Below are 24,992 nucleotides of genomic sequence, written 5' to 3'. Positions count from 1 at the left end.
TCAAAACAGAGGCGAACACTCTGTGCCATGAAAACAGGCCACACGTGGGACAGCCACAGCGCCGGGGGAGGGGTGCGAATGCCAGTGGGAAACATCCCAGCCCCTTGGAAACCCTCTCCTTGGGGGTCCCTCTGGCCCAGAAGCCTCACCAGGGGTCAGCTTCAAGCCAGTTGTGCCAGAGCCCCCTCCATAACGAGATAGGCAATGTGTCTTTAAGTAGCACAGCAAACACTGCAGGGAGGTCAACACTGCTCAGGCCCAGTCTTGTGGCCCAAAGACCCCAAGAGGCACCCAGACCTCCCTGCTGGGCAGGACCCTTTGGGCCCCAAGGATGGGAAAGGGCAGCAGGAGGCCCTGAAATTCCACGGGGAGCAGAGGGCAGGGTTTCAGGCAAAGGCCACTGGACATGGACCAAAGGCCTCTGAGATCCCTCCCTCCACGGTGACCCAAGCCCCAGTCAAGAGCAATTAATAAAATCAGGAGTGCAGAGGCTGGGCTGGGGGGCGCTCTGGACTGAAGGGACACATTGGCCCTTGCCCACCAGGAGGCGCTCTGCTCCCGAAACAGTCCAGCTGAGAAGGCTCAACACAAGAGGTGGGGGGTGGGTGTCCCTGTCCTCTGCTCCCCACCACACCCTGTTCTCCCTGCTCCATCCCCCTCCCCAGTGTTGGGGGGCAAGGAGCGCTGTCATGGTCTGAATTGTGTTCCCCAAGTCCACAGGCTGCAGCCCTAACTCCCAGTACCTCCCAACGGGACTGTGTTTGGAATAGGGTCTCTAAAGACGTCATTAATTAAAATGAGCTCACTGGGGTGGGCCCTAAGCCAACAGGACTGGTGTCCTTATAGGAGGCGGGACCGGGACATAGTGACACCCAGAGAGGGACCAGTGAGGACACGAGGGGAAAGTAGTCCCTGCAGGCACATGAGACAGGCCTCAGAGGAGACCAGCACCTTGACCTTGGACTTCTGGGCTCTATGAGGAATTATATCTCTGTTGTAAAAGCCACCCAAGTTCGTGTTAGCTTTTTTTTCCCTTGGCGGCACCTAAGTTCCCCAACCAGGGATCAAACCCATGCCCTCTGCAGCAGAAATGTGGAGTCTTAACCACTGGACCACCAGACAAGTCCCCAGTTGGTGGCATTTTGTATGTCAACCCTAGGAAACTGACACAATGGGGGAGGGGGTCAAAGAGAGGAGGAGGGGTCCAGTCTGTGCCCACATCCCTCCACCCAGGCTCTTGGAAGTTCATTTTCTCCACCTTTGGAAGACCCAGAAATGACAGGAGCACCCATTTGTCCCTGGAAGAATCAGTTGTTCAAAATGGTATCACGAATTTCCCCAGAATTGGGACTTAAACACATATTCAACCAATGCCAGAGTCACCCACCTGTACACTGGTTGTCTCATGGTCTCAACCACAAGGCAGCTGGGGAACCCCCTGCAGGCACCCACTTTGAGAACCCCCAGGTCGTGGGGCTAGCACGCTGTCACCTCTGATCGATCCCATCAGCAGGGGCAGAGGTGACCGAGGGAAGAACCGGTGCCGCCTCTCCCCTGAGCTGGCACTGACAGCCTGCTGGTGACCCCAGTACAGAACTGAACCCTAACCCACCGTCTTTCCTTAAAGAGGTCGGGGAGAGGCCTATGCTGTGGGGCCGGGGCGGGACCCGGGCTGGTGGTGGGAGCAGAGGGGCTCCCCCGCCTCCGCCCCGGGTGTACATTACCGCTCTCCCACCTCGCCCACCCCCGCCACCCCCGCTCGCCCGGGGCAGACGCACGCCCAGCCAGTCTCGCACACGCCCTTACCTTGCCGCCTCCTGGCTGGTGCTTCAGGTTTTCCGTGGAGCCGATTTTGGACTTGACGTTCTTCAGGTCTGGCATGGGCCCGGGGGCGGCCTGCAGGCGGCTCTTGGCTGCAGACGGCGACTTGGGGGGAGTGCGGACCACCGCCACCTTCTTGGGCTCCCGGGTGGGCGGGGTCGGCAGGGAGGGAGTGCGGGAGCGGCTGCCCGGAGTGCCTGGGGAGCCGGGGCTGCTGTAGCCGCTGCGGTCCCCGGATTTCCCAGATTCACCTGGAAAGGAAGGCGGGCGTGAGGCCAGGGCCCAGGTGGGCGGGAGTCAGAAAAAGGGTCTCTGTCCTGCGGTCCATTCCCAGAGTCAGGGCTGGACCAGGGCGTTTAGGAACAAGGTCGGAAGTTCAGTCAATCCGGCGGGAGGCTGCCCTTGCCTCCATTTCTAGAGAAATGTCCCCTCTTCCCAGCCCATTGCTTTGGGACAAAAATATTCTGCTTCCCAGGGAAGCAACAGAGTGGTCGCCAAGGACCACTCAGGACTACTTCCCAGAAGGGAGCAACTCTGCTCAATGTCCCTGGGGTCGGGAGCGGCTCCAGCCAGCTGAGTGATCTCAGGCAAGTCACTTTCCTTCTCTGAGCTGAGAGGAAATAAATATAACGCCCGATTGACTGAGGCTGGGCAGGGATACCCTGGCCTTTGCCCTGAATAAGGGTAATGCGATGGCGGGCCAGGGTCTCATCTGGATCCACTGGACTCTTTATTTTTTTAATTTATTTTTAGTCGGAGGGTAGCTGCTTTACAGTGTTGCGTTGGTTTCTGCTGAAGGGCAGCGTGAATTAGCTATAAGCACAGGAAAAAACAAAATACGCATATCCCCGCCCCACATCCCTCCCCTCCCGGTCATCACAGAGCACTGGGCTGAGCTCCCGGTGCTATAGCGGCTTCCCACCAGCTAGCTGTTTTACACATGGCTCCACTGGACTCTAACCACGGGGTGAATTTTGAGCTGCTCATTAAGGTCAAGGCCCCTTCCCCGCTAGACCCCTATCCAACCTCCCAACTCCTCTCTTGTACCTGGGCTCCAGAATGGTATGCCTGCATCGTGGCCGTCAGTCCCTGGCTTTCCAAACAAGCCATGCAGCTTCACAGCCGCCCTGCCCTCCCCAAGAACGCCCTCAGCGAAAAGGCGCTGCCCGACAAATAGCAGTGAGCCTTTCCGGACACAGGGCAAAGGCCACGCCCTCCAGGAAGGTTGCGGAAGCCGCCCCTCTCCCAGCTGACCAGCCCTGGGCTCCTAACACGTGTCTCTTCAACCCCCCGTTACACTTCCTGGTTGGCTATTCTGTCTGCCTCTTGGATTCGTGTTTCACCAACTGCGGCCCAGGCACTCCTGCGTCGGGATCTCGAGAGCCGCCACGGTGGCGGTGGCGGGGGCGGTGGGAGGAGGCGGGACCTGTAAGATACAGATGCCGGCCCCCCGCCTAGGCCGGATAGGATAGAATCTCTAGGGGCAGGGCCTGCAAAACTGGTGCTTCCCTTGCTCCCAGGGATTCTAAAGCAGACTCCTGATTCTTGATTCTTGAGCAGGATTCTTGAGTCTGAGAGCCACTCTGCTGGACGCTGTGCCCAAGCGGCGGCCTCACTCCCCTCCATTTCTGAGGGGGGCCGATGCCCCCCACCACCCAGGAACCATGTGTACCAAACGGGGACCTGCTGGGCCCCAAGCAGGAGAAAGGGCAGCTCCCTGCGGGAAGCAGTGTCTTCTCTTGTCAAAGAGAGGATGAGCAAGCACGAGGTTCTTGGTTGAATCTCCATGTCTGTTGGAAATTCCTCAAGGAAGTCAAGCTCTGCAGCAACAGGACAAGTAAAGCCTCCAGGCTCAGAGACCCCCCGCCCTCTGCCCCCTGGCACACAGGCTGCCTGGTAGACCCCGGGGCGGTTTCCCACCCTTTCTGCGCCACTGAACTACAGAGTAACCTCAGGCAAGTCCCTCGACCTCCCTCCTTAAGCCTGTGTACTCATCTGGAGAACGGTGCCAGCGGCCGGAGCCCACAGGACAGGGTCCCAACCACTCACCAATGTGACCTCCTCCTAACCTGGTTAGGGCGGGTCCTGACTCCAGCACCCGCATCAGCTTGAGGCACCTGTTCCCCTGGCCCCACCCAGAGCCCCCGGCAGACGCCAAGAACACGCAGGATTAGGATCAGGATTGCCCATTGGACAGACACATCTGCACAAACCACGCGAGAAGAAGAGCAGGAATTCTACCTGTTCCAACTTCAGGGCCAATGTGGAAAGCCTACGTTTCAAAAGCAGGTCCTCCCGGCTCTAACCCCGCCCCCTCCCCACACACAGCCAATCAACAAGCTGCACGTGCAAAAGGCATGACCCCAGCTGGGCGAGGCAGGCTCAGAATTACCTCTCTCAGATTTTGCCCCTGCAGGGGGTGGTTTTTTCTGCACTTGCACGGTGGCTTAAAAAGAAAAGTCCACAGAAGCCTCATTATCATCAAGCTTGAAAAGGCCTCAATGAGAGTTGTTGTTTTTATGCAACGGGTGGGGGGAGGCGGGAATGGGGTCAGGGAGCAGGAAACAAGGTCGACTTGGGGGTGGGGGGCTGTCCTCTCCAGGGCCGTTAAGATCCAGAGAGAAACACAGGTTCTTGCTTCCAGTTATGACTCCAGTTGCATGAATCAACTGGCATAATGTCAAGTGAGGAAACGCAGGATCAAAAATCATATAGGAAATCCAGTCAGGAGTCTGTGAGTTCCCCCTGTATCATATGCACTCTAGACATGAGGAAAAACCCGGGCTTCCCTGGAGGTCCAGTGGTGAAGATCCTCCTGGCCAATGCAGGGGACACGGGCTTGACCCCTGGTCCAGAAAGATCCCACATGCCACTGAGCAAATAAGCCTGTGCTCTGCAACGAGAAGCCACTGCAAGGAGAAGCCCATTCACCACAACTGAGTAGCCTCCACTTGCTGCAAGTGGAGAAAGTCCGAGCACAGCAAGGAAGACCCAGTGTAGCAAAGACATAAATAAATAGTAATTTAAAACATAAATAAACCCTATGGGAGAAAGTCAACCAATGGGCCTTAGTGAGCAGGTATCCATGCAGGCCCCACCCTACAGCAACCTCGCTAAACACCACGGCCAAGATATGCAGGAGACCAGGACTCTGGGCAGCCACCCAGGACTCTGGGGCCAAGGAGCAGCAGAAACCCTGGGGTGCTGGCTCAGGCCTCACACATAGCCCGTCTAAGATCCACAGGCCCCCTGAGTGCTGCCCTGGATCAGACACCCTGAGTCATGCACAGTCTAAACCCAGGTGCCTGGGACAGTCAGTCATCAGGGCAGTGGGAAGGGCGGACTCAGCCTGGCTGTCCCCACTGGAAGCAAAATGGCTCAACTGAAGCCTTGGCTGGTACTCAGAACCCAGTGGGTTTTACTCACAGAAGCCCAGGAGATGGGCCCAGCCTTGTGAGTGCTCAGCTAAGACCCCATTAGGTTCTGTCAGAAGGTCCCTAACATCCCAGCAAGTTAGCAGGGGCTGCCCCCTATGTGAGGTCCCCCATAGTGTCCCACCCCTCATTGGGGGCTGAAATCACCTCCCCCGGGGGGGGGGGCGGGGGGCGGGCGGGGTGTCACAGGATTCGAGAAGCTCAGAGAAGCCCCTTCTCCATCAGTTCTTAGTTATTAGTATTTTCCTCATGCTTAAAAGTCTGGTTAGACTCAGTTATGCAAACTCTCAGAGGCTTGATTTCTTCATGGTAAAAAGTGGGGATTCAATATCTAGCTCAGAAAATTAAAAGAATTAGAAAATGAACATTTGATGCTTCCTGAACCACAGGTGTCAGTTGGCTACCAGAGGTTAACCATCAGGGCCTCCACGGCGAGCTCTCCCCATCCCCACCCGCCAACTAGGATTCCAAAGAAAGCCCTTCTCACCAGTGCCTGGCGAGGTCTTTGGGGTGGGAGTGGTTTTTGCTGGAATCCGGGTGGCGTTGGCCTGGCCTTTCTGGCCCGGAGGGGCCGCTCCCCGGGGTGTGGCGATCTTCGTTCCAGGCTTACCATCCGCCCCCTGTAAACCAATGCACAGTAGAGTGTGTTTTTTTTTACAACTGGGAAAGGTTTCTGCCACCTGGCATCAATGCCAGCTCCACTCTACCAGCTTGATTCAAAATGAGGCTATGATTGGGGTGATGCTCTGCCAGCCAAATACAAGTGTCCCTTACCATGACAAAGATACACAAATCCACTGCCCCTCCTAAACTCCTGAGTACCATTTCCTCCTGGGCAAACTGTTTGCATGAGTTATCTGCACAAGTGGAGCCAATGTATTTTATAAAAAGTCAACAGAGCTCATAGCAATGATCGAGGTCAACATCCGCCACCGTCGGCAGGCAGGACGTCTGAAGACTTCCTACACCATTCTCTGGCTGTCTTAGGGGGGTTTATCTGCCTGGTGGTGGTTGGTTTCAGAGGCACGTGCAGACACAGTTTGTTGAACCTGACCAAGAGTGCTAAGAGAGCTAGTCCCATCCTTCCATTCTCTCTCAAACAGGTCTCAGGTAACACCTCAGGTGTGCTAAGAGCCCTTGGCGGGTGAACAGCAGCATCAATTAGCAGATGGGCCAAAGGTGGAGCACAGGCGCACAAGCATGGTCAGCTGACTGGGGGCAGTGACCTTGACACATAACACAAACTCAAAAGAGAATGACGTGAACCGGGGACCACGAGATGGTTCCGGAGGGAGTGAGCTACTGGGACAGGTATGGGTGCAAGGGCTGCTGTCCAACCCAAATGAGGGCAACCCGGGAGCATCCCCGAGTTACTAAAGCCGGGAACAGACCAAGGAAACCCGCAGTGACTTTCAAACCAGGGTTCCCTCCCGTGCCTTAGGGGATGAAGGGGAGTTGAAAAGCAGAGTCCTGCGCCTCCTTTACCCTGTTTTAACCAGATAATTTTAACTGTTCTACATGGTGCTTCTAGGTGAGCGCTTATCTAAAGAAAGGTCTTTGCGACTAGAAAAGCATACTTTTGAAAACTACAGCAGAGCGGCCTGATTCTTTCCAAAGGTGGGTTCCTCTTACCTTGACTTTCATCTCCTTTGCTCCAGAACTGCCAGTTCGGGGTGTGACAGAAGAGACGTGTTTAGGAGAGGAAGATGGCTCTGGGCACACGGCAGGGCTGGAGGGTTTGATCAAAGGGTCTGAGCTACCAGGAGTGGGGCGTTTGGGGCTAAGGCAAGGCCTATTTTTCAGGGTTTTAGCGGAAGAAGGTGTGGATGGCTTAAACATAAACATAAATAAAATCAAAATAAAAGTCAGCACATAGGAGAAAGGTACAGACTGAAAAAGGACTCTAACTAAAAACAAATAAGGCAGGTAATGGTTTAAAGGCATGATCTCCAAACACCTGGATCATTTACCCTTAACAGTCCTTATCAGGAAGACCAGAAAGTCATTCATCAGCTAATGCGTATACTACGATGCTAGCATATGATGTACATTATGAAACTTACATATGGCAGAGCTGGGGGAAATGACAGACGTGTTGGTATGTTCTTTCTCCAGCCCACTGGATCTATTTCAGCTCCGCACTTTGGAGACCACTGGTTAAAAGGTGGCTCGCACCCAGAGAGTCAATGGAGAGCGCCAAAAGTATATGATTCTTAGAATGTTTCTCAAGAAAACATCTCCAGTGTGTCATGGGTCAGAAGTGCCCTTGGTTCTGCTCCATTCCAGGTGGGGGGCTCATGTTGGCCCCCTAAACCGCTCTCCCTCTTCCACTACACTGATAGAATCGTCCTTGCCAACATCAGGACTGCACCTGATTAGGCAGGTCTTGAAGATTCTGTCTGATACCACTTAGAACATACACACACACACACACACACTTACTTTCTGATTAAACTCTCAAAACTAAACTGTCTGGTAAATCTCCGCCCCCCAATATTTTTAAAATTAAGTTTTCTTGGAGTGTAGCTGCTTCGCAGTGTTGTTAGTTTCTACTGTAGAGCGCAGTGAATCAGGTGTATGTCTACATATATCCCCTCTTTTTTGGATTTCCTTCCCATTTAGGTCGCCACAGAGCACTGAGTAGAGATCCCTGAGCCACACAGTGAAACTGTTAGTTGATCAGTCGTGTCCGACCCTTTGCGACCCCATGGACTGTAGCCTTCCGGGCTCCTCTGTCCATGGAATTCTCCAGGCAAGAATACTGGAGTGGGTTGCCATTTTCTTCTCTAGGGGATCTTCCTGACCCAGGGATCTAAACTGGATCTCCTGCATCGCAGGCAAATTCTTTACCATCCGAGCCACCAGGGAAGCTATACAGTAGGGTTCTCATTAGTTATTTTATACATAGTATCAATAGTGTATATATGTCTATCCCAATCTCCCAGAGTCTGGTAAATCTTAATCAGGCCAGTGGTTACTCTTGAGTACGATCTACCTACTGAAGTAGCCTGGGCGGTGCAGGTGGCCAATGGGAAGGTGTCTGTGAGCTGGACGACCTCACAGAGATGAGAGTGTGAAGGAGGGTGGACGGCGCCTGTGGTTTGTCTGGACCACCTCTGGGGACCTTGGACTGGGATGCATGGCCCTGGTGGAGGAGGCTGGTCTGGGAGTGGGAAGGGCCACGTCTTCAGGAATAAAACCAAGAGGCCAAGTCCAGAGGTGTTCCAAAGGGGGAGTCAGAGCTACAGAGGAGAGTCCTGACTAGAAACTTCTTCGTTACTGAGATTCACCACTAAGGTGGCTGAGGCTCTCTCTGCAGCCAGCCTTGGGAAGGAGTGCAAGAGGGATGGAGCAGGGGTGTGAGCGGAGAGATGCGGGCTGAGGCCCTGGGGCTGCTAGCAAGAAAAGCTGAGGGTGGGTACCAGCAAGCCAAGCCCTCCTTCCCCAGCTTCACAAGGTCCCCCTCCGCCGGCATTGGTCCCTACCTGGCCAAGTGGCCTAGGTTCGTGACAGATCTGACCTCTTGCTGCGAGGCTGTGAGCAACTCCCGGGCAGGGACAGCTTAAGAATGGATGAATGAACAGAGGACAGGATTCCCCTGAATGGGCATCCTGATTGGCAAGCAGTTATTGCAACTCCCTCCCACCCCAAGTCCCTGCAGTAAGTACCCTCAGCTGCCCCACTGGGGTCCTGTGATGGCAAACCCTGACTTCCTCCAGGGCAAACACTTTGGGCAGCCACCCTCAACACACAAGACCAAACCCTAGGGCTTGATTCTGCATCTGGGAACTCCATCAGTCCTCCAGGACTGATGAACACCCAGGCGTTTCAGGCAGCATAGATAGGGAGCCTCTTGGATGCCTATAAGAAAAACAGGTCTTCATCTGGGGCCCCAGCGAGGTTTTCCTGGAAAGCCACCACTGTGCAGCTAGGAGAGCTTACTTCAAGCCACCTCGTCATGGAGCAGAGTGCACTAGGGCTCGCGGGGAGTGCGAGGAGGACCATGTGGTCCTGGGTGCAGTTTGGGTGGTGAGCAGGCTGCTCGGTCTTCTGGTCCTTGGGGGGTAAGATCTTAAGACTGGCTGGCAGGATTTCAGGACAGCCTCTAGGGGACCACAGCCCACGTGTCCATTCAGCATGTAGGGTGTGTATCAGGCTTCCCTCCTCTGGCCTGCCTCAGCCTTACTCCGAGCTTGGCAGCAACCGAGCCGATTTGCTCAGAACTCCCAAATGTGATTTTTCTCTTCCTCTCCCCTCACCCTCCTTTACCTCCACTGACACTACTCCTCAGAATGTCTCTTCTCACCCCTATTCGCCAACCTCCCCCCGCCCTTCATCTCTCCTTCTCGGCCTGCCTCACAGGTCCTCTCCTCTAGGGTTTTTCCAGAACCCTCCACTTTAGGTTGGATATCTCATTTTTGCTCAACACTCCCTCAGCCCCCTAAATAAATGGTATTTTCTAGATAGATCTTAAATATACTCTCTGTGTGTATACAGATATATCTTTGCTGCGCTTAGACCTATAGCAGGAAGCATAAAATTCAAAATTCACTGCAGAAAATTCAAACATACTTTCATTTACCGTGAACGTCTTAATCAAACAATGCTGGTACAACTATAATTAGGAGCATTCATTCATTCATTCATTAACCTGCTCACTGCCCTTCCCTGGCAGAAGTATCCAAGGATAAATGCTGGCATTTTAACCGTTTGTATGGAAACACAAAGCACTGTGAATGACAGGTGTACCTCGGGAACCAACGATTCCCACGTGTCATATACAGAGATCAATTCAGATACAAAGAATGGCTTCTTGATGAACTTGATGGCGCCAGAGATGCCATGGTTTTCTCAGCTTACCTTGGCTTTTTTGTCATCGGGTCCAGTCCCATCTTTGCCTTTACTGACCATGCGAGCTGATAAAATACAAAATGAGAATGTATGTTACACCCATTAGCACAGTGCATGAGAGCCCAATGAAGGGAAAGTGGTTTCTCAGAAACTGTGCAATATGTCTTGTTCAGTTGGGCCAGTGGAAACCCGGCTGATTTCTTTCCCCTTGAATCTGTTAGGTGTCTCATTGTTAGTATCAACACAGCACACTGGGGTCGTTGCTTGCAACACCCTGACAAGGGGGCAGCAGGCTGGCCGGGAACATGCATAGGCGACGCAGAGGGAACTGTTATGGGTGCACATTGGTACAGGGGCGGTCAGGGAAGGTAGACGGTGCAGGACCACCTCTCACAGGCTCCGCTGGGGTCAGCCTCTCCTGACCGGGGCCAACCCTGCTCCAAGGAGGGGCATTTGGAAGCCCCAGAGCTATGTACAGGGCAGGTCAGCCAGGCTCTGGCCCCTGCAGGACCCCTTGTTCATATTGTCACCCAAGGGCCAGGGGGAGTGGGCCGCTTTCCCAGAACCTGTCCCGCACTCATGGGGGCTTGGGTGACCAGTCCTAGTTGGCTCTCTGACAAGTCCAACCCACCCCTGAAGGGCCGTCTCACCACTTACATACTCTCCCAAGGGGGACTAATGCTTGCCCTTTCCCCAAATTAGCAGCAAACTAGCTGCCATCAAATATCCTATACATCGGCAGTCCCCAGACTCTTTATTTCATTGAAGATGATTTTCCCATGGACTGGGGGTGGGGAGGGGATGGTTTCAGGATGATTCAAGTACATTACATTTATTGTACACTTTAAATCTAATGCTACCACTGATCTGGCAGGAGGTATTGATCTGTAGCCTAGAGGTTGGAGACCCCTGCCATAGATAATCTTTGGATTTTAGGACCAAACCACTGACAGATTTTGTGTTTGGAAAGCCACACCCCTTGGTGAAACCAATCCGCTTGTCTACCAGCGTAACTTCGAACTCACTCTTTCCTGCTATTGGCATGCATTATCGGAAACTGATCACAGGTTTTCATCTGTGGCTTCAATATCGTATTTCCTCTGCCCCAACGACAGTGGAAGCATCTCACTGGTTCCTGGAGACCAGATTTCTAGAGTGACCAGCACTGATGATCTAGCCCAGAGATTTTCAAACTTTGTTATGTAGCAGAACCAGTGGGAGACATTCTTGAAATACAGAATCCCGGGTTCACTCTGAGACAGTAGCCTAAGGTGAGGCCCAGGAACTTGCATTTTAGTAAGAGCCCCGGGTGGACCTGATTCACATCCTTTGCCCCGATGACCATCATCATCTATGTCACAACAAAAGCATCTGCTAGATTTGCATTTCCCAGATTGGGAAAGTGGCTACTATGTATCCTTCTCAGAGGGTCAGAATGTATATTACAATATTAAAGGCTCTGACAAGTTCCCCTTAGCAAACTCCATTTAACTTTGTTTCACCTTCCCCTCCCCACCCAGACTAGACGATGGAACTCTTTTTGTTCCCCTGGACACATCTATCAACATGCAGTGGATCAGCATTCAATATAAAACAACTTTCCAGGAAACACTGTTGTCATCTATCAAGTCACAGTTACGTGTCCCATATTAGTTTGGAGTTTAGGATATTTTAAAGTAGGATTCTTTTTCGGTCTTAATTTAAAAACACAGGTTCCTTCATCTATAATATTTCAAAGTTTTCGTGACAACATTTAACAGATGTCTGCAATTAACAGTTTAAGTAGCATCAATTTCTTGGCCCCGCGAATAATTCTAATATGCTACAGGACCTAAACATACGAATACGGCTGATATGTGGCCATGAGGCCTCCTCCGTCCTCCCCCCCGACAGGACACAGAGACCCCTACCCTTGGGAACCTCCCCTCCCACCTCTTCAGCTCCTGAAAGGCTGCTGTGGTCACGCTTCCCAGGGCTCGAGACGGGGATGGGGCTGAGATCCCTCCCTGCGATCCCATCAGGGGGACTGCCCCAGCTCTGCCAAGGGAAGAAGAAGGGGTTCCTTCCACGAGGAGATTTTGTTTCTGCTCACTGTCTTTTCTGCCACAAGGCAGACAGAATAGGGTGGAGTGCTTGTTGGGCCAAAGGCTCAGCATGGGCTCTGGGTCACCTCCAACAGGGGTGTGTGTGTGTGTGTGTGGCCTGCTGCATGTGAGGTGCTATCCACGGACACAGTCGTAGAGGACAGACGTGTGTCCTCTGAGTCTCTGGGCTAGGAGGGCACACCTCGGGACCTCCTGGAAGGCGCTTGCGGGGTAGACGGAAGTGCCTTTCAAAGCAGACCTACTTGGGTCTGGCCCCATCACCTACTACTCAATGACTTTCAGCAAGATACTTCACCGCTTGCAGCCTCAGTTTTCTCATCTGCACATCGGGCTAATTATGCCCACTTGTTGGGAGGGTCAGGAGGGTCCTAGACAACCAATTTGAGACACATAACGAGCCCTCCAAAGTGGGAGCAGCTGCTATGCTCTTTGTGGAGTGCAGCCCACCAGCCTCCACTGGGCTGAAGAGCCTTGCAGAGAAATCAAGGGGCCAGAGGAGTGAACGGGGCAGAAAGCAGTGGGTGGGGGTCTTGGTGACATGCGCGACGGCGGGCAAGCGTGAGAGGAGCACGAGCTACCAGTGCCCAAGGGACAGGAGGTGGCTGGGAGGGTGAGCAAAGGCCCCAGGGGCTGGCTGGTGGCTGTCCGCGGGGGCCTCAGAAGCGGCAGGAGCCAAGGAGGAGCCGGAAGCTGAGTGGCAGCGCCTGCAGCCTGGGTGGCACATGAGGTCGCCAGGCGGGAGCGAAGGAGCTCAAGACACAGACCTTTGAGTTGAGGCACCCGGCTGACAGGCTTCCCTGGCAGACCAGCTGCAGGCTGCTTTCCAGAAGGTTCTGGAAGATCAGTCTTTTTTGCGTCCTCGCCCTCAGAGGGGCTCCGGGGCTCTTGCTCCTCTCCAGGGGCCCCGGGAAGTGCAGTCCCTTCCAAATCCACCTCCGAGGGGGGTCCCTGCTCCTTCTGCAGGTTGGCTGTGATTTCCATGTGGAATGTGAACTCGGGGGACCCGTCGTGCCCTTCTCCTGGGGGCCCCTCGCAGGGCCCGTCGGGCTCTGGGACCCGGGTCTCTGCAGACGCTTTAGAGAGGAAATCGACAGGAAGCGGGATGGCACCCCCGGCTGGGGACCCTGGGGTTCCAGGAGCTTCTCCAGAAACTGCCTGCGGGGCTGGCCCGCCTCGGGTCGGGGAGATCGGGGAGGGCGGGGAGTCCTGGGGCGAGGACTCATCAATGTCCCGGTCTTCATCCACCTCCTTACCTCCCTGCCTTTCTTTGCTCTGTGCCCCCTTCAGAGGCAGCCCCTCCTGGGGCAGGCCTCCCCAAAGCCGGCACTCTGGCGGCTCGGAGCCGTGGCGGCTGCCCTCTGCAACCTTAGGTTCTGTCCCTGAAGACTGGCGTGTGGCCTCTCTGGAGCCTGCGAGCAGAATGGGGGCCCCAAGCATGTCATATGCGTGCTGGCGGGTCAGCCCTGAGGTCCCCGGCTCCACAGCCTCACCTCCATGGTGGCCCAGCTCCCAGAGGAAGCTTTCCTGGACAACCTTGGAACTCCCAGGCTTTGTCTGCTGATGTCCAGGGGAGGGGGGCTTCGGAAAGGCCAGGCCCTCCTCAGCCCGCTGCCCTGGTTTTAGTCCCCACTCCCAGTGGGGTTCCTGAGGGCCTCCTGGTGGAGGAGGCGCTTGGCAGATGGAGTGATGCTGGGAAGGGCGAGAGGTCTCCAGGACGGGAGCTTCGGGCTCTTTCTCCCCAAGAGGCAGCTCGGAGACCCCAGAAGCTTCTTGGCCATGTGCAAGCTGGACCTGAGAGCTAAGCCCATGGGCCAGAGGCCTCTCAGATGCTTCCCTCTGCTGACCCGGAACTCTCCTCTCCTCTGGGTTTGAAGAGGCAGCAGCAGTAAAAGGTTAGCAAGAGCAAGTTAAGTATTTTAAGAGAGGGACATACATTTGAAAGAAAAAAAAGGATGTTTAAACAGCATCTCAAGCCCACCTAACAAAGGAAAAGGAGCCCATCCTCTGAGCTCACCCGTGTTGCTTTTCTTTGCTCAGAATGAAATGGCTCTTGGTCAATCTGCCAACAATTAGCTGGGTCACCGTGGGTAAGCACCTCCTGTCTTTGAGCCTCAGTTTTCTTATCTGTAAAGGGGGAGCTTAGACCAAGACCCCGTCTAATGCTGGTGGTAGTCCTCTGCCTATGTTGGGTCTGGCTGGGCTCCAAGCATCCTGCCCTATCCAGGGCTGCCTTAGGCTAACTCCACCAGCAGCAGAAACTTGTCCTCCTCTCCAGGGACTGTGAGCCTCCTGAAGACTCTGGCCTCTAGCTGGGACCTGGATGGGGTGCAGGGAGGGTCTCCTTTCCTCTCCTCTCTCTGGCCCCCCTTTTGCCCAATAAACCCACCCTGATAGATTTGGAAAACCCCAAATGCATCATAACTGGGGCTCAGTCTTTACTAACTGACCTGCCAAGAGACCTCTACAAACAGAAACACGGTCCAGGTTTGTCCAGATTGCGGATTATGAACAGCCTTCTGCACGAGGTGAGGCGACCACCGTGGCAGTTAAGGTGGTCTGCACGGCACAGACGTGGCCAGCCCTGCGGGGCCGCTGCTTCACCCCTGTCACACCACCTCCCGCGTGCCAGCCCAGTGTCACCCCTGTCACACCACCTCCCGCGTGCCAGCCCAGTGTCACCCCTGTCACACCACCTCCCGCGTGCCAGCCCAGTGTCACCCCTGTCACACCACCTCCCGCGTGCCAGCCCAGTGGGTGGAGGCACACTTCCCCTTTTTCTGCTTCATTCATGCCGCATGCGTGTGAAGTGTTAGTCCCTCAGTCGTGTCTGACTTTTTGTGACCCCATGGACTGTAGCCCACCAGTCTCCTCTGTCCATGGAATTCTCCAAACAAGAACACTGGAATGGGTAGCCATTTCCTTCTCCAAGGGATCTTCCTGACTCAGGGATCAAACCTGGGTCTCCTGCATTGCAGGCAGATTATTTACCATCTGAGCCACCAGGGAAGCCCCACATTCACATGAATCCCTCCTTAAAATATCTGTGTATTGAGGACAGGAGATTTTTTTCTGTTGGTTCTCCTAATATCCTTTATTTTTTCTAACTCCCAACTCTTCAAACATCCTACCTAGTTCCAGGACAACTTTGCAGCTCTCCTCTAAATAAACCCTGGAACTCCAAAGGATTGAGGGTCTTGGAAGAGAAAGAGACTGGATGAGGGGAGGGGCGGGAGGTAGGAGAACACAGGGGTCCACACACATGGCTAACACATGATGGTCCCTCTGGTCCCAACTCTATTGAGAGTCTATGGAGCTGCCCGGCAGCCCCTTATCAAAAGGCCAGCTCTCTCAGCTCCCACCCCTACGCTGGGGCTGTGAGTTCATGGTCTCAGTTATCTTGTGTTCCGAGCATAGCCCCAGAGCCTGCCATATGGCCAGATCTACGCATGATGTCATCAGGGAAACGAGCTGACTTCTGCCTTCCGAGGGGTCTGCAGGAGACTCTCTGGGGCCCTTGGTGAGTCTTGGGGATGAACAGAGCAATGACAGAGATGCAAGAAACCAGCTGTCAGGAGGCAACCTGAGCCTCCTCACCCCAGCTCCTTCCCAACCCACCGCTCAACAGACCCGAAGTGGCAGCAGCTGCTGGTCCCTACACCTCTCATCAGGCCAGGTCTCCAGCACTTTCTGGAAAAATCTTTCCTCCCAGAGCTCCCTAGAAATGGCTTGTGATGTGGATGTTACTGTTACACCGCAGGGCTTTAAAAGACCCTCACTGAAAAAGAGACCAGGGCCCCAAACCTGCGTATTAAACATACCCTGAAAAGTTATCAGTACAGGATAGTACAGCATGTGTGTGTGTGTGTATGTGTGTGTGTGTGTGCATGTGTGTGAGGAACCTGCCATCATGCTATTACTCTCACTGGAGGAAGGAGCGGGGCTGGGAGAACATTCTATTCAGCTCCCAGGAGACTGAAAAGTGCTCAGTAACTACTGAGTTGCCAAAAAGTTCATTGGGGTTTTTTCATACTATCTTCTGGATATCATGAAAAATAAGCAGTATTTTTCAAGCCAAGACTAAAGGCAGTGATCACCGGGGGTGGGTCCAAGGCAATCAATATTTGGAGAAACACAGTTGGGTGACCTCAGGAGTGCAGATGAATCATGTCCCCACACTCCCCGGGAGGCCTGGTCCTGGTGACACTCCTGGAAGAAAGGTCCACTCCTGGCGTGAGCAAGGTGTGGTGGGCAGGGCCCTCCCTACACCCTGCTCCTCTCGGCCCCTCGCAGCTCCATCCTGAAACATCTTTGCTCACTTAGTCCTTCATGGACACAGGCTGCCAGAGATATTCCTTCTGCTGCAGGAAAACAAGGAAGAGAGAACTGTGCTTCTAGGTACATGGTTCTTTCCAAATCTGATTGCTTCAGCACAAAACAGACTGCAGGTCTGCGACAATGAGATATGTTTGTGGATTGCCAGGGTGTCTGGATTTCCCGAGGCCCCACTGGAGGGAGCTGGGCTTGGCCATTTGGATCAGCAGCTCCAGATGAGACATTAAACACTGGCCTGGGCAGCACAGAGGTAGAAACCTCCACATGTTTGCAGATTAGGTGCCAGCGTTCCATCGCAGATGCTACCTGGTGTTCGTCTCTATAGCTCTATGATACTAAGCCAGTGCTGGGAAAGTTAAAAATTCAGTTAGCCCCAAAGTAAGATTTCTAGGAAAGCGATTTGCCTGATCTTTTTGTTCCACGGAATATGTTTCAGGGACATGGAGACACAGCCTACAATAAAAATTTGTAAGAAAAACTCAAACTCACTTCTTTTTATGGAAATAGATGGTCATTTTCAGAGGTTATAAAAACCTCTCATTTTACCTAAAAGCTAGAAATAATGACCTAAAAGAAATAGCAGGCAAGATTCTATTTAACACATAGACTGAGATTCCCCATTTATAATGATTATCGCTTCTACTATTTTTCTGAAGCTCTTTGTAAGCCTAAGAATGAAAACACGTCTTTCCATGCTGTGTGAGATGAGAAACACTAGCACACTATGGGGCAGGAAACCCTGGGAGTCACAGAAATGTGTAGTTAGGCTTCAAAGCACCCTCAAGGAGACATTTCTTCAGGGCCCGGAGTCTCCCTAAAGGCAGATGGCCCAGTGGCAGCAGTAAACACTGAACAAATCCCAAACCACCTTGTGGGGAAAAGACCAGTGACTTCTCGGCTCTCTTCCAGTCTAAAAGCGTCCACATTATACAGCAGACTCTCAAGTTCATTTATGCAGCCAATGACAGAGAACAAAATTCAGCTGGGTTGTATTGGAGGTCTCCATCTCCAAAGATAAGGAATCTCTAGGATTTACAATTTAAATTCTTAAAAACATTCATGCTCAGTGATTATACGAAGCTGTTTTCCTTGGCCACAGTAATTTTGGTCCCTGAGAAGAAAACCACAATAAAATTTGAAGGCTGCACAGAAGAAATAGTTTGGTGGCGATAGAGTTGAGGCTTTGCTCCTGGGATGGGCCAGAGGGCCGCCTACAGAGAGAATCACTCATCAGACACATTTGTGTTTCTGTTGGTCACTGATTCTCGAGTTCCTAAGCTGGGCAAGGCCAGCTTCTTTCAGAACAACACACACACTGGGAAGGACTCAGAAATGACTCAGAAATGACTAGAAAGAGCTAAAGCTCTTTCTCTACCTGAATAGCCCAGCTTCAATGAAAAACCAGCTCCTAAAGATCTGGACCCTGGAATTCAGGCGCAGGTCTAAATTCTCTTCTCAGGGCACGGTCCATTTGAGTGTTGCCACCCCCTCTTCCCAACCCCCCACGTGATGTGTGGCAGGCAGTACTAGCCCACTGACCTTGGGTCACGTGTCCAGCAGCTTGGTCTTCCAGGTTGGACGTGTCGCCAATGCCTGCTTCTTCAGCTGGTTTGTGTGTCAGCAAATGAAGAGGATAAAAAGCAGGCACGGTTATTGTTTGCTAGAAACAGAGCTCCCTGCCCCTCCCAATAGGTTTCTGAAGTGCTGTACCTCTGGCTCGTTCTGCAAACATGACTGCTGGGGACGTGGATGAAAACAGTCCACTAAACACCGCCCCCCACCAATGCCCACACACCTTCAGGCAACACAGTCCGGTAGGAAAGTGGGCCCTGGGTCCTCAGTCCCCGCTCGATAAAGACACAGGACAGGTGAGGGCGGAGAAGCACGCTGTTGCTCAGGCACTGCTGTGGAGCTGTGTCCTGGTGGAGGCCACCCTCCCAGCCCCGCCAGCGCTCCTGGGGGAGCCGAAGGTGCAGGAAGGACTAGGTGTGTGGGCTGTGGAGTCCGGCTGGGGTTCAGGCTCAGGTGCCACCGTTACTTAGCCTCTCTGACCTTTAGTTTCCAACTCTAGAACCCCAAAGTGCTAATACCAGCCTGTTTTGTAGGAGAGCAATGAAGGTTCATATGAAATTGTGTGCATGCGTTCAGCAAAGTGTCTGGTACATGGTAGGAGCCCCGTAGAGGTTCAGTTTCTTTCCTCCAAACTATGGGCAAACTCCTTCAACTGCCTGCTAAGAATAAGTGCCATCTGATTGAAGGGGGGTGGTAGTGTCCGTGAGCAGTTTTTGGGGTATCTTGGTCTCCCACTTAGGGAGCCCACTGTCCCTCCCGAACAAAAAAAGACTGAGACAAACTCCTGATCACGTCATCAATGGTACTAAAGTTGGTAAGCTTTCACAGAACGCCAATTTCTGCATCAGGAAGAAATGGCGATATCACTGCAGGACAAAGGGTATGAGTGTCCAGAAGAAAGACCCTCTAAGGCAAGTTGGCCACACACTGACATGGGTGTGACCCCACAACCCAGGAGAGCCAGCATGCCCTGATGGACAGGGACAGGGAGGCCACCAGCCTGAGAAATGCCCACCAGTGGCTGGCGGGGCCACCAGCTTTTTCCTCCCAGACCTGCGATGACTCAGTCTCTACAGCTAAATCAGAAACGCCAAGTTAGCCCCAGGTGCCACGCAGCCCCACCACGGAGAATATGGAGGAGGCAAAGGGAAGACTCTCTGGGTCGCTGGACAGAGGTAGGGCGGCCCGATAAGATCCCCAGCCCACCGGCGGGCTCACGGCTGCTGCGGCGAGGGGCAGGGGGCTGGCAGTGGGCTCGGGCAGCTTCCCCAGTGGCAGTTCCTAGGCAGGAACCCCTCTGCAAGCCCTGCACGCTGATGCTGTACAGCCCATGAGGTCTAACAGTGGTAGCTCCATGTCACTTGACAAAAGATGTCTGCCAGGGAAGCACTGCTCCAAGCTTAGGTTTGGTCTGAGTTTCTGACAAGGTTGCAGAAGAAAGGCCCAGAGAGACAGCGAATCAGCAAATCCAGCTACATGGCATGGAGTCCCTAAGACAGGACACCAGGCGGTGTGCCGATGACATCACTGCTGTGACTCTGGGAAGCCCATCGCTTTCACACACCAACGCGGTGTCGTGATACCCTGGTCCTGATGCAAATTAGAAACTGCAGGCTGCTGGTATCTCTGACACCCCTTGATCCCAGTAAGAGAGATGCTCAGAGAAGCCAGAGAGAGGGAGGGTGTGAGCCAGTGGTTGGGCCATCACCAGCCTATATGGCTTCTCTGCCTCCCTGGAGCCCCAAGATGGCTCCACGCTCACCCTGCAAGGCAGGGACACCTGCAGGGGGATGGCCACACTGCAGTCCCAAAGGGGCCTCGAATGGGAAGTTTCACAGAAGAACCAAGATACAACAGAGACATGTGCCCAAGTGAGGTGCTTGACTAAGGCATGTTAGTCGCTCAGTCGTGTCTGACTCTTTGCGACCCCATAGACTATAACCCACCAGGCTCTTCTGTCCATGGAATTCTCCAGGCAAGAATACTAGAGTGGGTAACCATTCCCTTCTCCAGGGGATCCTCCCAACCCAGGGACTGAACCTGGGTCTCCCACATTGCAGGCGTTTTCTTTACCATCTGAGCCAACAGGGAGGCTTGAAACAAAGGTACATATTGTTAAAGCCACCAGCAGAATGAATGTCCCCTCAACTCTAAAACCTCCCACTTCATTCAGGATGTAAAAGGGTGGAGGGGGAGAGAATTTAAAGAAGGATTTCTTTAGAGAGAGCAGCTTAGGGCGGGTGGGGTGATGGCTACCTGTCCGCCTCCCATCTCAGTCCCACTGAAAGGGTTTCAAGGCACCAGGTGGAGACAGGTGGTGTGTGTCCCCTAGGGTTAGGAACATGGTGGAGGGCTGTCAGAACTCCACCTGGGAAAACTCAAAGCAGACAGGCAGGCTGGCCCTGCCTTGGTGGTGGAGCAAAGCCTGGGAGCTGTCTCCATATGCGTAGTTTGTTCAGGCAAGGAAAGCCCATGTCCCCCGTGGACCTGTGGTGGGCACAGGGGAGCCACAGTGGAAGGGGCGCCTCAGGCCATGTCCGGCTGGGCCACCGATGTGAGCAAGCCAACCTTGGAAGAGGAGAGAAGAGACAGATCTTCAGACCCCAAGGGACCCAAGAGAGAGGAATTTCTGTTGGAATCGAGAGCAGAGGGAGGGAACTTCAGGAAGACGATGGGGATGGCAAGGAAGGGGGGTATCTGGAAGAATTAAAAAAACCCACAGGGGAAGACTCGACTTACAACATCTGCAGAAACTGCAAGGAGCCAGCTCACAGCAGCCCCAGTGCAGGAATAACTTCCCGGCCCCTCTCCCAGTTCTTGCCCCTCTCCAGTCCCAGAGAGGAGGACATGCAGCTTTGAGTGTTACCCTGACTGGACATTGCTTTCATAGAAACTACCTGATTATTTTTTGGCTGCTCTGGGTCTTCGTTGCTGTATGCAGGTTTTCTCTAGCTGTGGCGAGGGGCAGGGGGCTACTGTCTAATTGTGGTGCTTGGGCTTCTCGTTGTGGTGGCTTCTCTTGCTGCAGAGCACGGGCTCAGTAGTTGCGGCTCTAGATCAGGCTCAGGGCATGCGCTTAGTTGCTCCAAGGCACGTGGGACTCTTCCCAGACCAGGGGTCGAACGTATCCCCTGCACTGGCAGGGGCGTTTCTTAGCCTCTGGATCACCAGGGAAGTCCCAGACTGCACATTCTCATCAGCATTTGCAGGCTGAGTTGTGTGTCGGTGGAGACTAAAACACTTGATAACCCAGGAGTCATGCAAAGTCAAGAGTTCCCTAGAGTTTTTGTCCCAGGCAGAAGAGCTTCGCCCACTGAAAAGTTATAAAGGGACAGCGAGAGACAAAAGTCAAGCTACTCGTGATCCCATCCCATGAGTCGCTGGTTCCATGGCCTTCAATCGACCGTCACTGTCAAGGATGAAGCCTGTCAGTATCCAGAACATCCCCTTCCATTCATCTCTGGAGAGCAGCTTGCAGAGCGGAGACTACTCGGAGGAGTGGGTGGCGCTGCTTGGCCCCTACCTGGCATCCTTAACCCACACGGCTGGGGACAAGCTGCAGACTTCCCAAATGGCTGCCATTGAGCCCCACCTTCAGAAAGGAAAAGAACTCCTGCTGGGGACATTTCCCCACTCTCCACTGCTGCTGAAACACCATCCAGAGCTCGTCCTGCATTTCTTGCTGAGCACCATCCCCATCGCCAAGCCAGTGGCTGCAGTCATGCCTAGCCCAGGGAGGTGGATGTGAAGGAAGTGACAGCCAGAGCTCCGGGCTCTGCCCGTTGTTTCCTAAGGGCCCGGGCAGCTCACGGTGACTCTGGCGGTCCCGAGTTCAGTGCTATTTCTGGTCAGTGCCCCATCTGGGCTGCTCCCCATCATCAATGTTGACAGGACAGTCTCATCACGTCTGTTCTATGCTGATATGTTTGAAAAGATCGTCCTAAAATTGGATGCTAGAGTGCATCACTGAGTTCCTGGGGGGTTATCCAGTTACAATCCTCCACAGATGTGGGTGGGCCATCCGGATGCTGTGACACACTCAGGTGCTCCCCCCAGGGAGCTGTTTACCCCCTAGGAAGTGATCCTGTCGCTGGGCAGAGTCCCAGCAGGACCGTGGACTGACCTCGGCCGCCAGCCTGCCGCCAAGAACTCTCTGGAGCTAAGACAAGGAGAGGAGCGGCTGGAAGGAATCCAGAAGGTTCTCTCTCCTCCAGGAGATGGGCAGGCAGCCATGGAGGCAACAGGGCATCAAGCTCAGAACAACCCGAGATTTCGGGAGGCTGGCATCCACCTGCATTCCCACCTCATTTGGAGATGGGCAGAACCCCACGTGCTCCCATCCTACAGCTGGGGAGCCCGGCACCCAGCCCCGGGAGTCACCCTCACCTGTGGTTCCTTCTGGGATCTCCGTGGGGGCCTGAGCGGCCGCCTGCTCGCCAGGGGCTCCCTCATCCACTAAGGGTGCTGTCGCGTCTGGAAACCACCAAGAGTGGAAACCACCTTAGGGGCTGGGATGGGCCATGCCACGCCCCTCACCTTGCGCTCTTTGGGGATGCAAAGGTGCAGGAATGGGGAGGCAGGACGGGGACTCAGCTGCATGCAAAAAAGCAACCCCACAAAGCAGGGCCCAGAGGCGTGCTCCTGGTTGAAATCTCCCCAGGAAAACATGAATACTCTGTCCAAGAGGCAACCGCTTATGAGACTACTGGGCCCTCTACCAGGAAAGCCAGAACAGTCCCCCTCTAAACACTGCAGTAAAAGGGACTGCTGGGGATGGTAGCCAGTAATTTTTAGGAAGAAACGTTGAAAATCAGGTGACTGGTCACAGATGTTTGATCCTTACAGCAGTGCAGAACAGGAGAAGGCAAACTCTGCAGTCAGGGCTGGAGGCTACGGTTCTGCTGGGAGACCGGCTTTGGGCAAGTCCTTTGTCCTCTTAGGGTCTCAGTTTCCTCATCTGCAAAATGGGAGGTGTCTTGACCTCCAAGTTTTCTTCCAGTTCTAATCCCCCAGTATGGATGTGAGAGTTGGACCGTAAAGAAGGCTGAGCACCGAAGAACTGATGCTTTGGAACTGTTGATGTTGGAGAAGACTCTTGAGAGTCCTTTGGATAGCAAGGAGATCAAACCAGTCCATCTTAAAGGAAATCAACCCTGAATATTCATTGGAAAGACTTATGCTGAAACTGAAACTCCAATACTTTGTCCACCTGATGTAAAGAGTCGACTCATTAGAAAAGACTCTGATGCTGGGAAAGATTGAAGGCAAGAGGAGAAGGATGAGATGGTTGGATGGCATCACCGACTCAATGGCCATGAGTTTGAGCAAGCTCTAGGAGATGAAGGACAGGGAAGCCTGGCGTGCTGCAGTCCGTGGGGTCCCAGAGAGTCAGACACAACTGAGCGACTGAGCAACAACATTAATTCCCCTGTCTCCTGGAGCCCATGACCCTTGGTTATAAAGCACAGACACCTCTGGGTAGCAATGAACAGGCCGGCTCTGTCTGAGGTCAGGTGCTTGACTACAGGCTGACAGATGGATCCACCTCCAGAGCAAAGGCCAGAGGGAAAGATTCACCACCAGGAGTTGCTGTCGGTCTCTCATCAAGGTGAACACTTCCAGATTGGCATTCCTCCCCGAGCAAATGCACTGGCATACTACCAAACCATTCTGGGCAAACAGGAGGAGGTGTCAGCTTTAAACGCTTTCCAAGAGCCTGAGTCAGGTTCGTCAATTGGAGTCATTTTTATTGTGGTTGTCTCGGGAGCAGCCTGGCAGAGCTCTACCCCAGCAGCTCCCTGCCATTCCCCAAGCCATGAGAGCTGAAGCTCTTGGGACCCTTACACGGACAGGGTCCAGAATGTAGCAAGACGTGGTAGGAAGATTCTTCCAGAATAAAGTAGATTTGGAAGGCTGGCCTAAAATCTGGCATGAGTGCTTCAAGGCTTTCTCAGGGCACCAGGAAACCTGTAAAACTGTCTGAACAGGATCAGCAGGCTATGTCTTGCATCACTTGGCTCCAAGAAGGAGAGCAAGGAGCATTTGATGTGGTTTTCTCTTCACTAGTAGGCTGAGAACCTTGGAGGTGGCGGGGAGGGGAATTTGACAGCCACTTTCTGAATTCATCTAAAGGTGGACACCTGGGGAGATGCTGGGGCCAGATTCTCACCAAAGTCATGGGCAGGGCCCAGGGAAGTGCTGCAGCTAGAACCTTGGAGAGGATGGAGAGATGGAGGGGTATACTCTGTAGACTAGTTACTCAAAACCCATTCTCAATGCTGCTCTTCCTTGATTTTTCCTACGAAGGAAGCTGAAAGGCACAATACTCAATGTTTTAGCTTCCCTTACAGCCAGAGGGCATCAGAAAACCCAGTTCCAGCCAATGAGACATAAATGGAAGTTGGTCAGGTGGGGCATGTAGAAAAACTCTTTCTTTCCTAATAAAAAGGGAACATGTTTGGTTTCCGGGCTCTTTCAGTCACTTTGCTTTGCTACTTTCTCCTTGTTTTGAAGGTAGATGTGATGCCTGGAGGTGCAGCAGTCATTCTATAACGGTGAGGCAATAATTCAGCCATTAAAAAAGGCAGAAGATAAAGAGAGAAGAGCACTGATGACATGAGGAGCTGCTACTTGAGTCCAGATGTTTTATTATGTGAGACAAATAAACCTCTTCATATACATGCCACAGTTAGTTGGGTTTTCTGCTACCTGTGATCAAACAGTCTTTTTTTTTCCTTTGGCTGTGCTGGGTCTTCCTTGATGCATGAGGGCTTCTTCTAATTGCTGTGAGCCAGGGCTACCCTCTAATTGCAATGCATGGGCCTCTCATTATGGTAACTTCTCTTGTTGCGGCTCATGGGCCCTGAAGCATGGGGGC

The 24,992-nt window shown here is 53.3% G+C and overlaps 1 protein-coding gene across 10 annotated transcripts in view; it reads right to left on the bottom strand.

The window, feature by feature from the left end:
- Positions 1-24,992, bottom strand: part of MAPT (microtubule associated protein tau) — a 49,850-nt gene that overhangs the window by 18,851 nt on the left and 6,007 nt on the right. For 4 of the 10 annotated variants that reach the window (XM_068976758.1, XM_068976759.1, XM_068976760.1 and 1 more), the window contains 4 exons: positions 18,083-18,148; positions 10,116-10,171; positions 5,743-5,875; positions 1,807-2,072 (listed from right to left, as the gene is read on the bottom strand). In XM_068976758.1, the coding sequence (XP_068832859.1) occupies positions 1,807-2,072; positions 5,743-5,875; positions 10,116-10,171; positions 18,083-18,148 (521 nt within the window). Of the gene's footprint in view, positions 1-1,806; positions 2,073-4,213; positions 4,268-5,742; positions 5,876-6,887; positions 7,086-10,115; positions 10,172-12,975; positions 14,074-17,434; positions 17,437-18,082; positions 18,149-22,501; positions 22,589-24,992 lie in introns of all 10 variants that reach the window. The other 6 variants (XM_068976756.1, XM_068976757.1, XM_068976752.1 and 3 more) reach the window with 5 other exon arrangements.

The sequence above is a fragment of the Capricornis sumatraensis genome, chromosome 8 (assembly GCF_032405125.1).
Source record: "Capricornis sumatraensis isolate serow.1 chromosome 8, serow.2, whole genome shotgun sequence".
NCBI classification, from domain to species: Eukaryota; Metazoa; Chordata; class Mammalia; order Artiodactyla; family Bovidae; genus Capricornis; species Capricornis sumatraensis.
The sequence above is the reverse complement of the archived record's forward strand: the minus strand, read 5'-3'. Positions and strand labels throughout refer to the sequence as shown.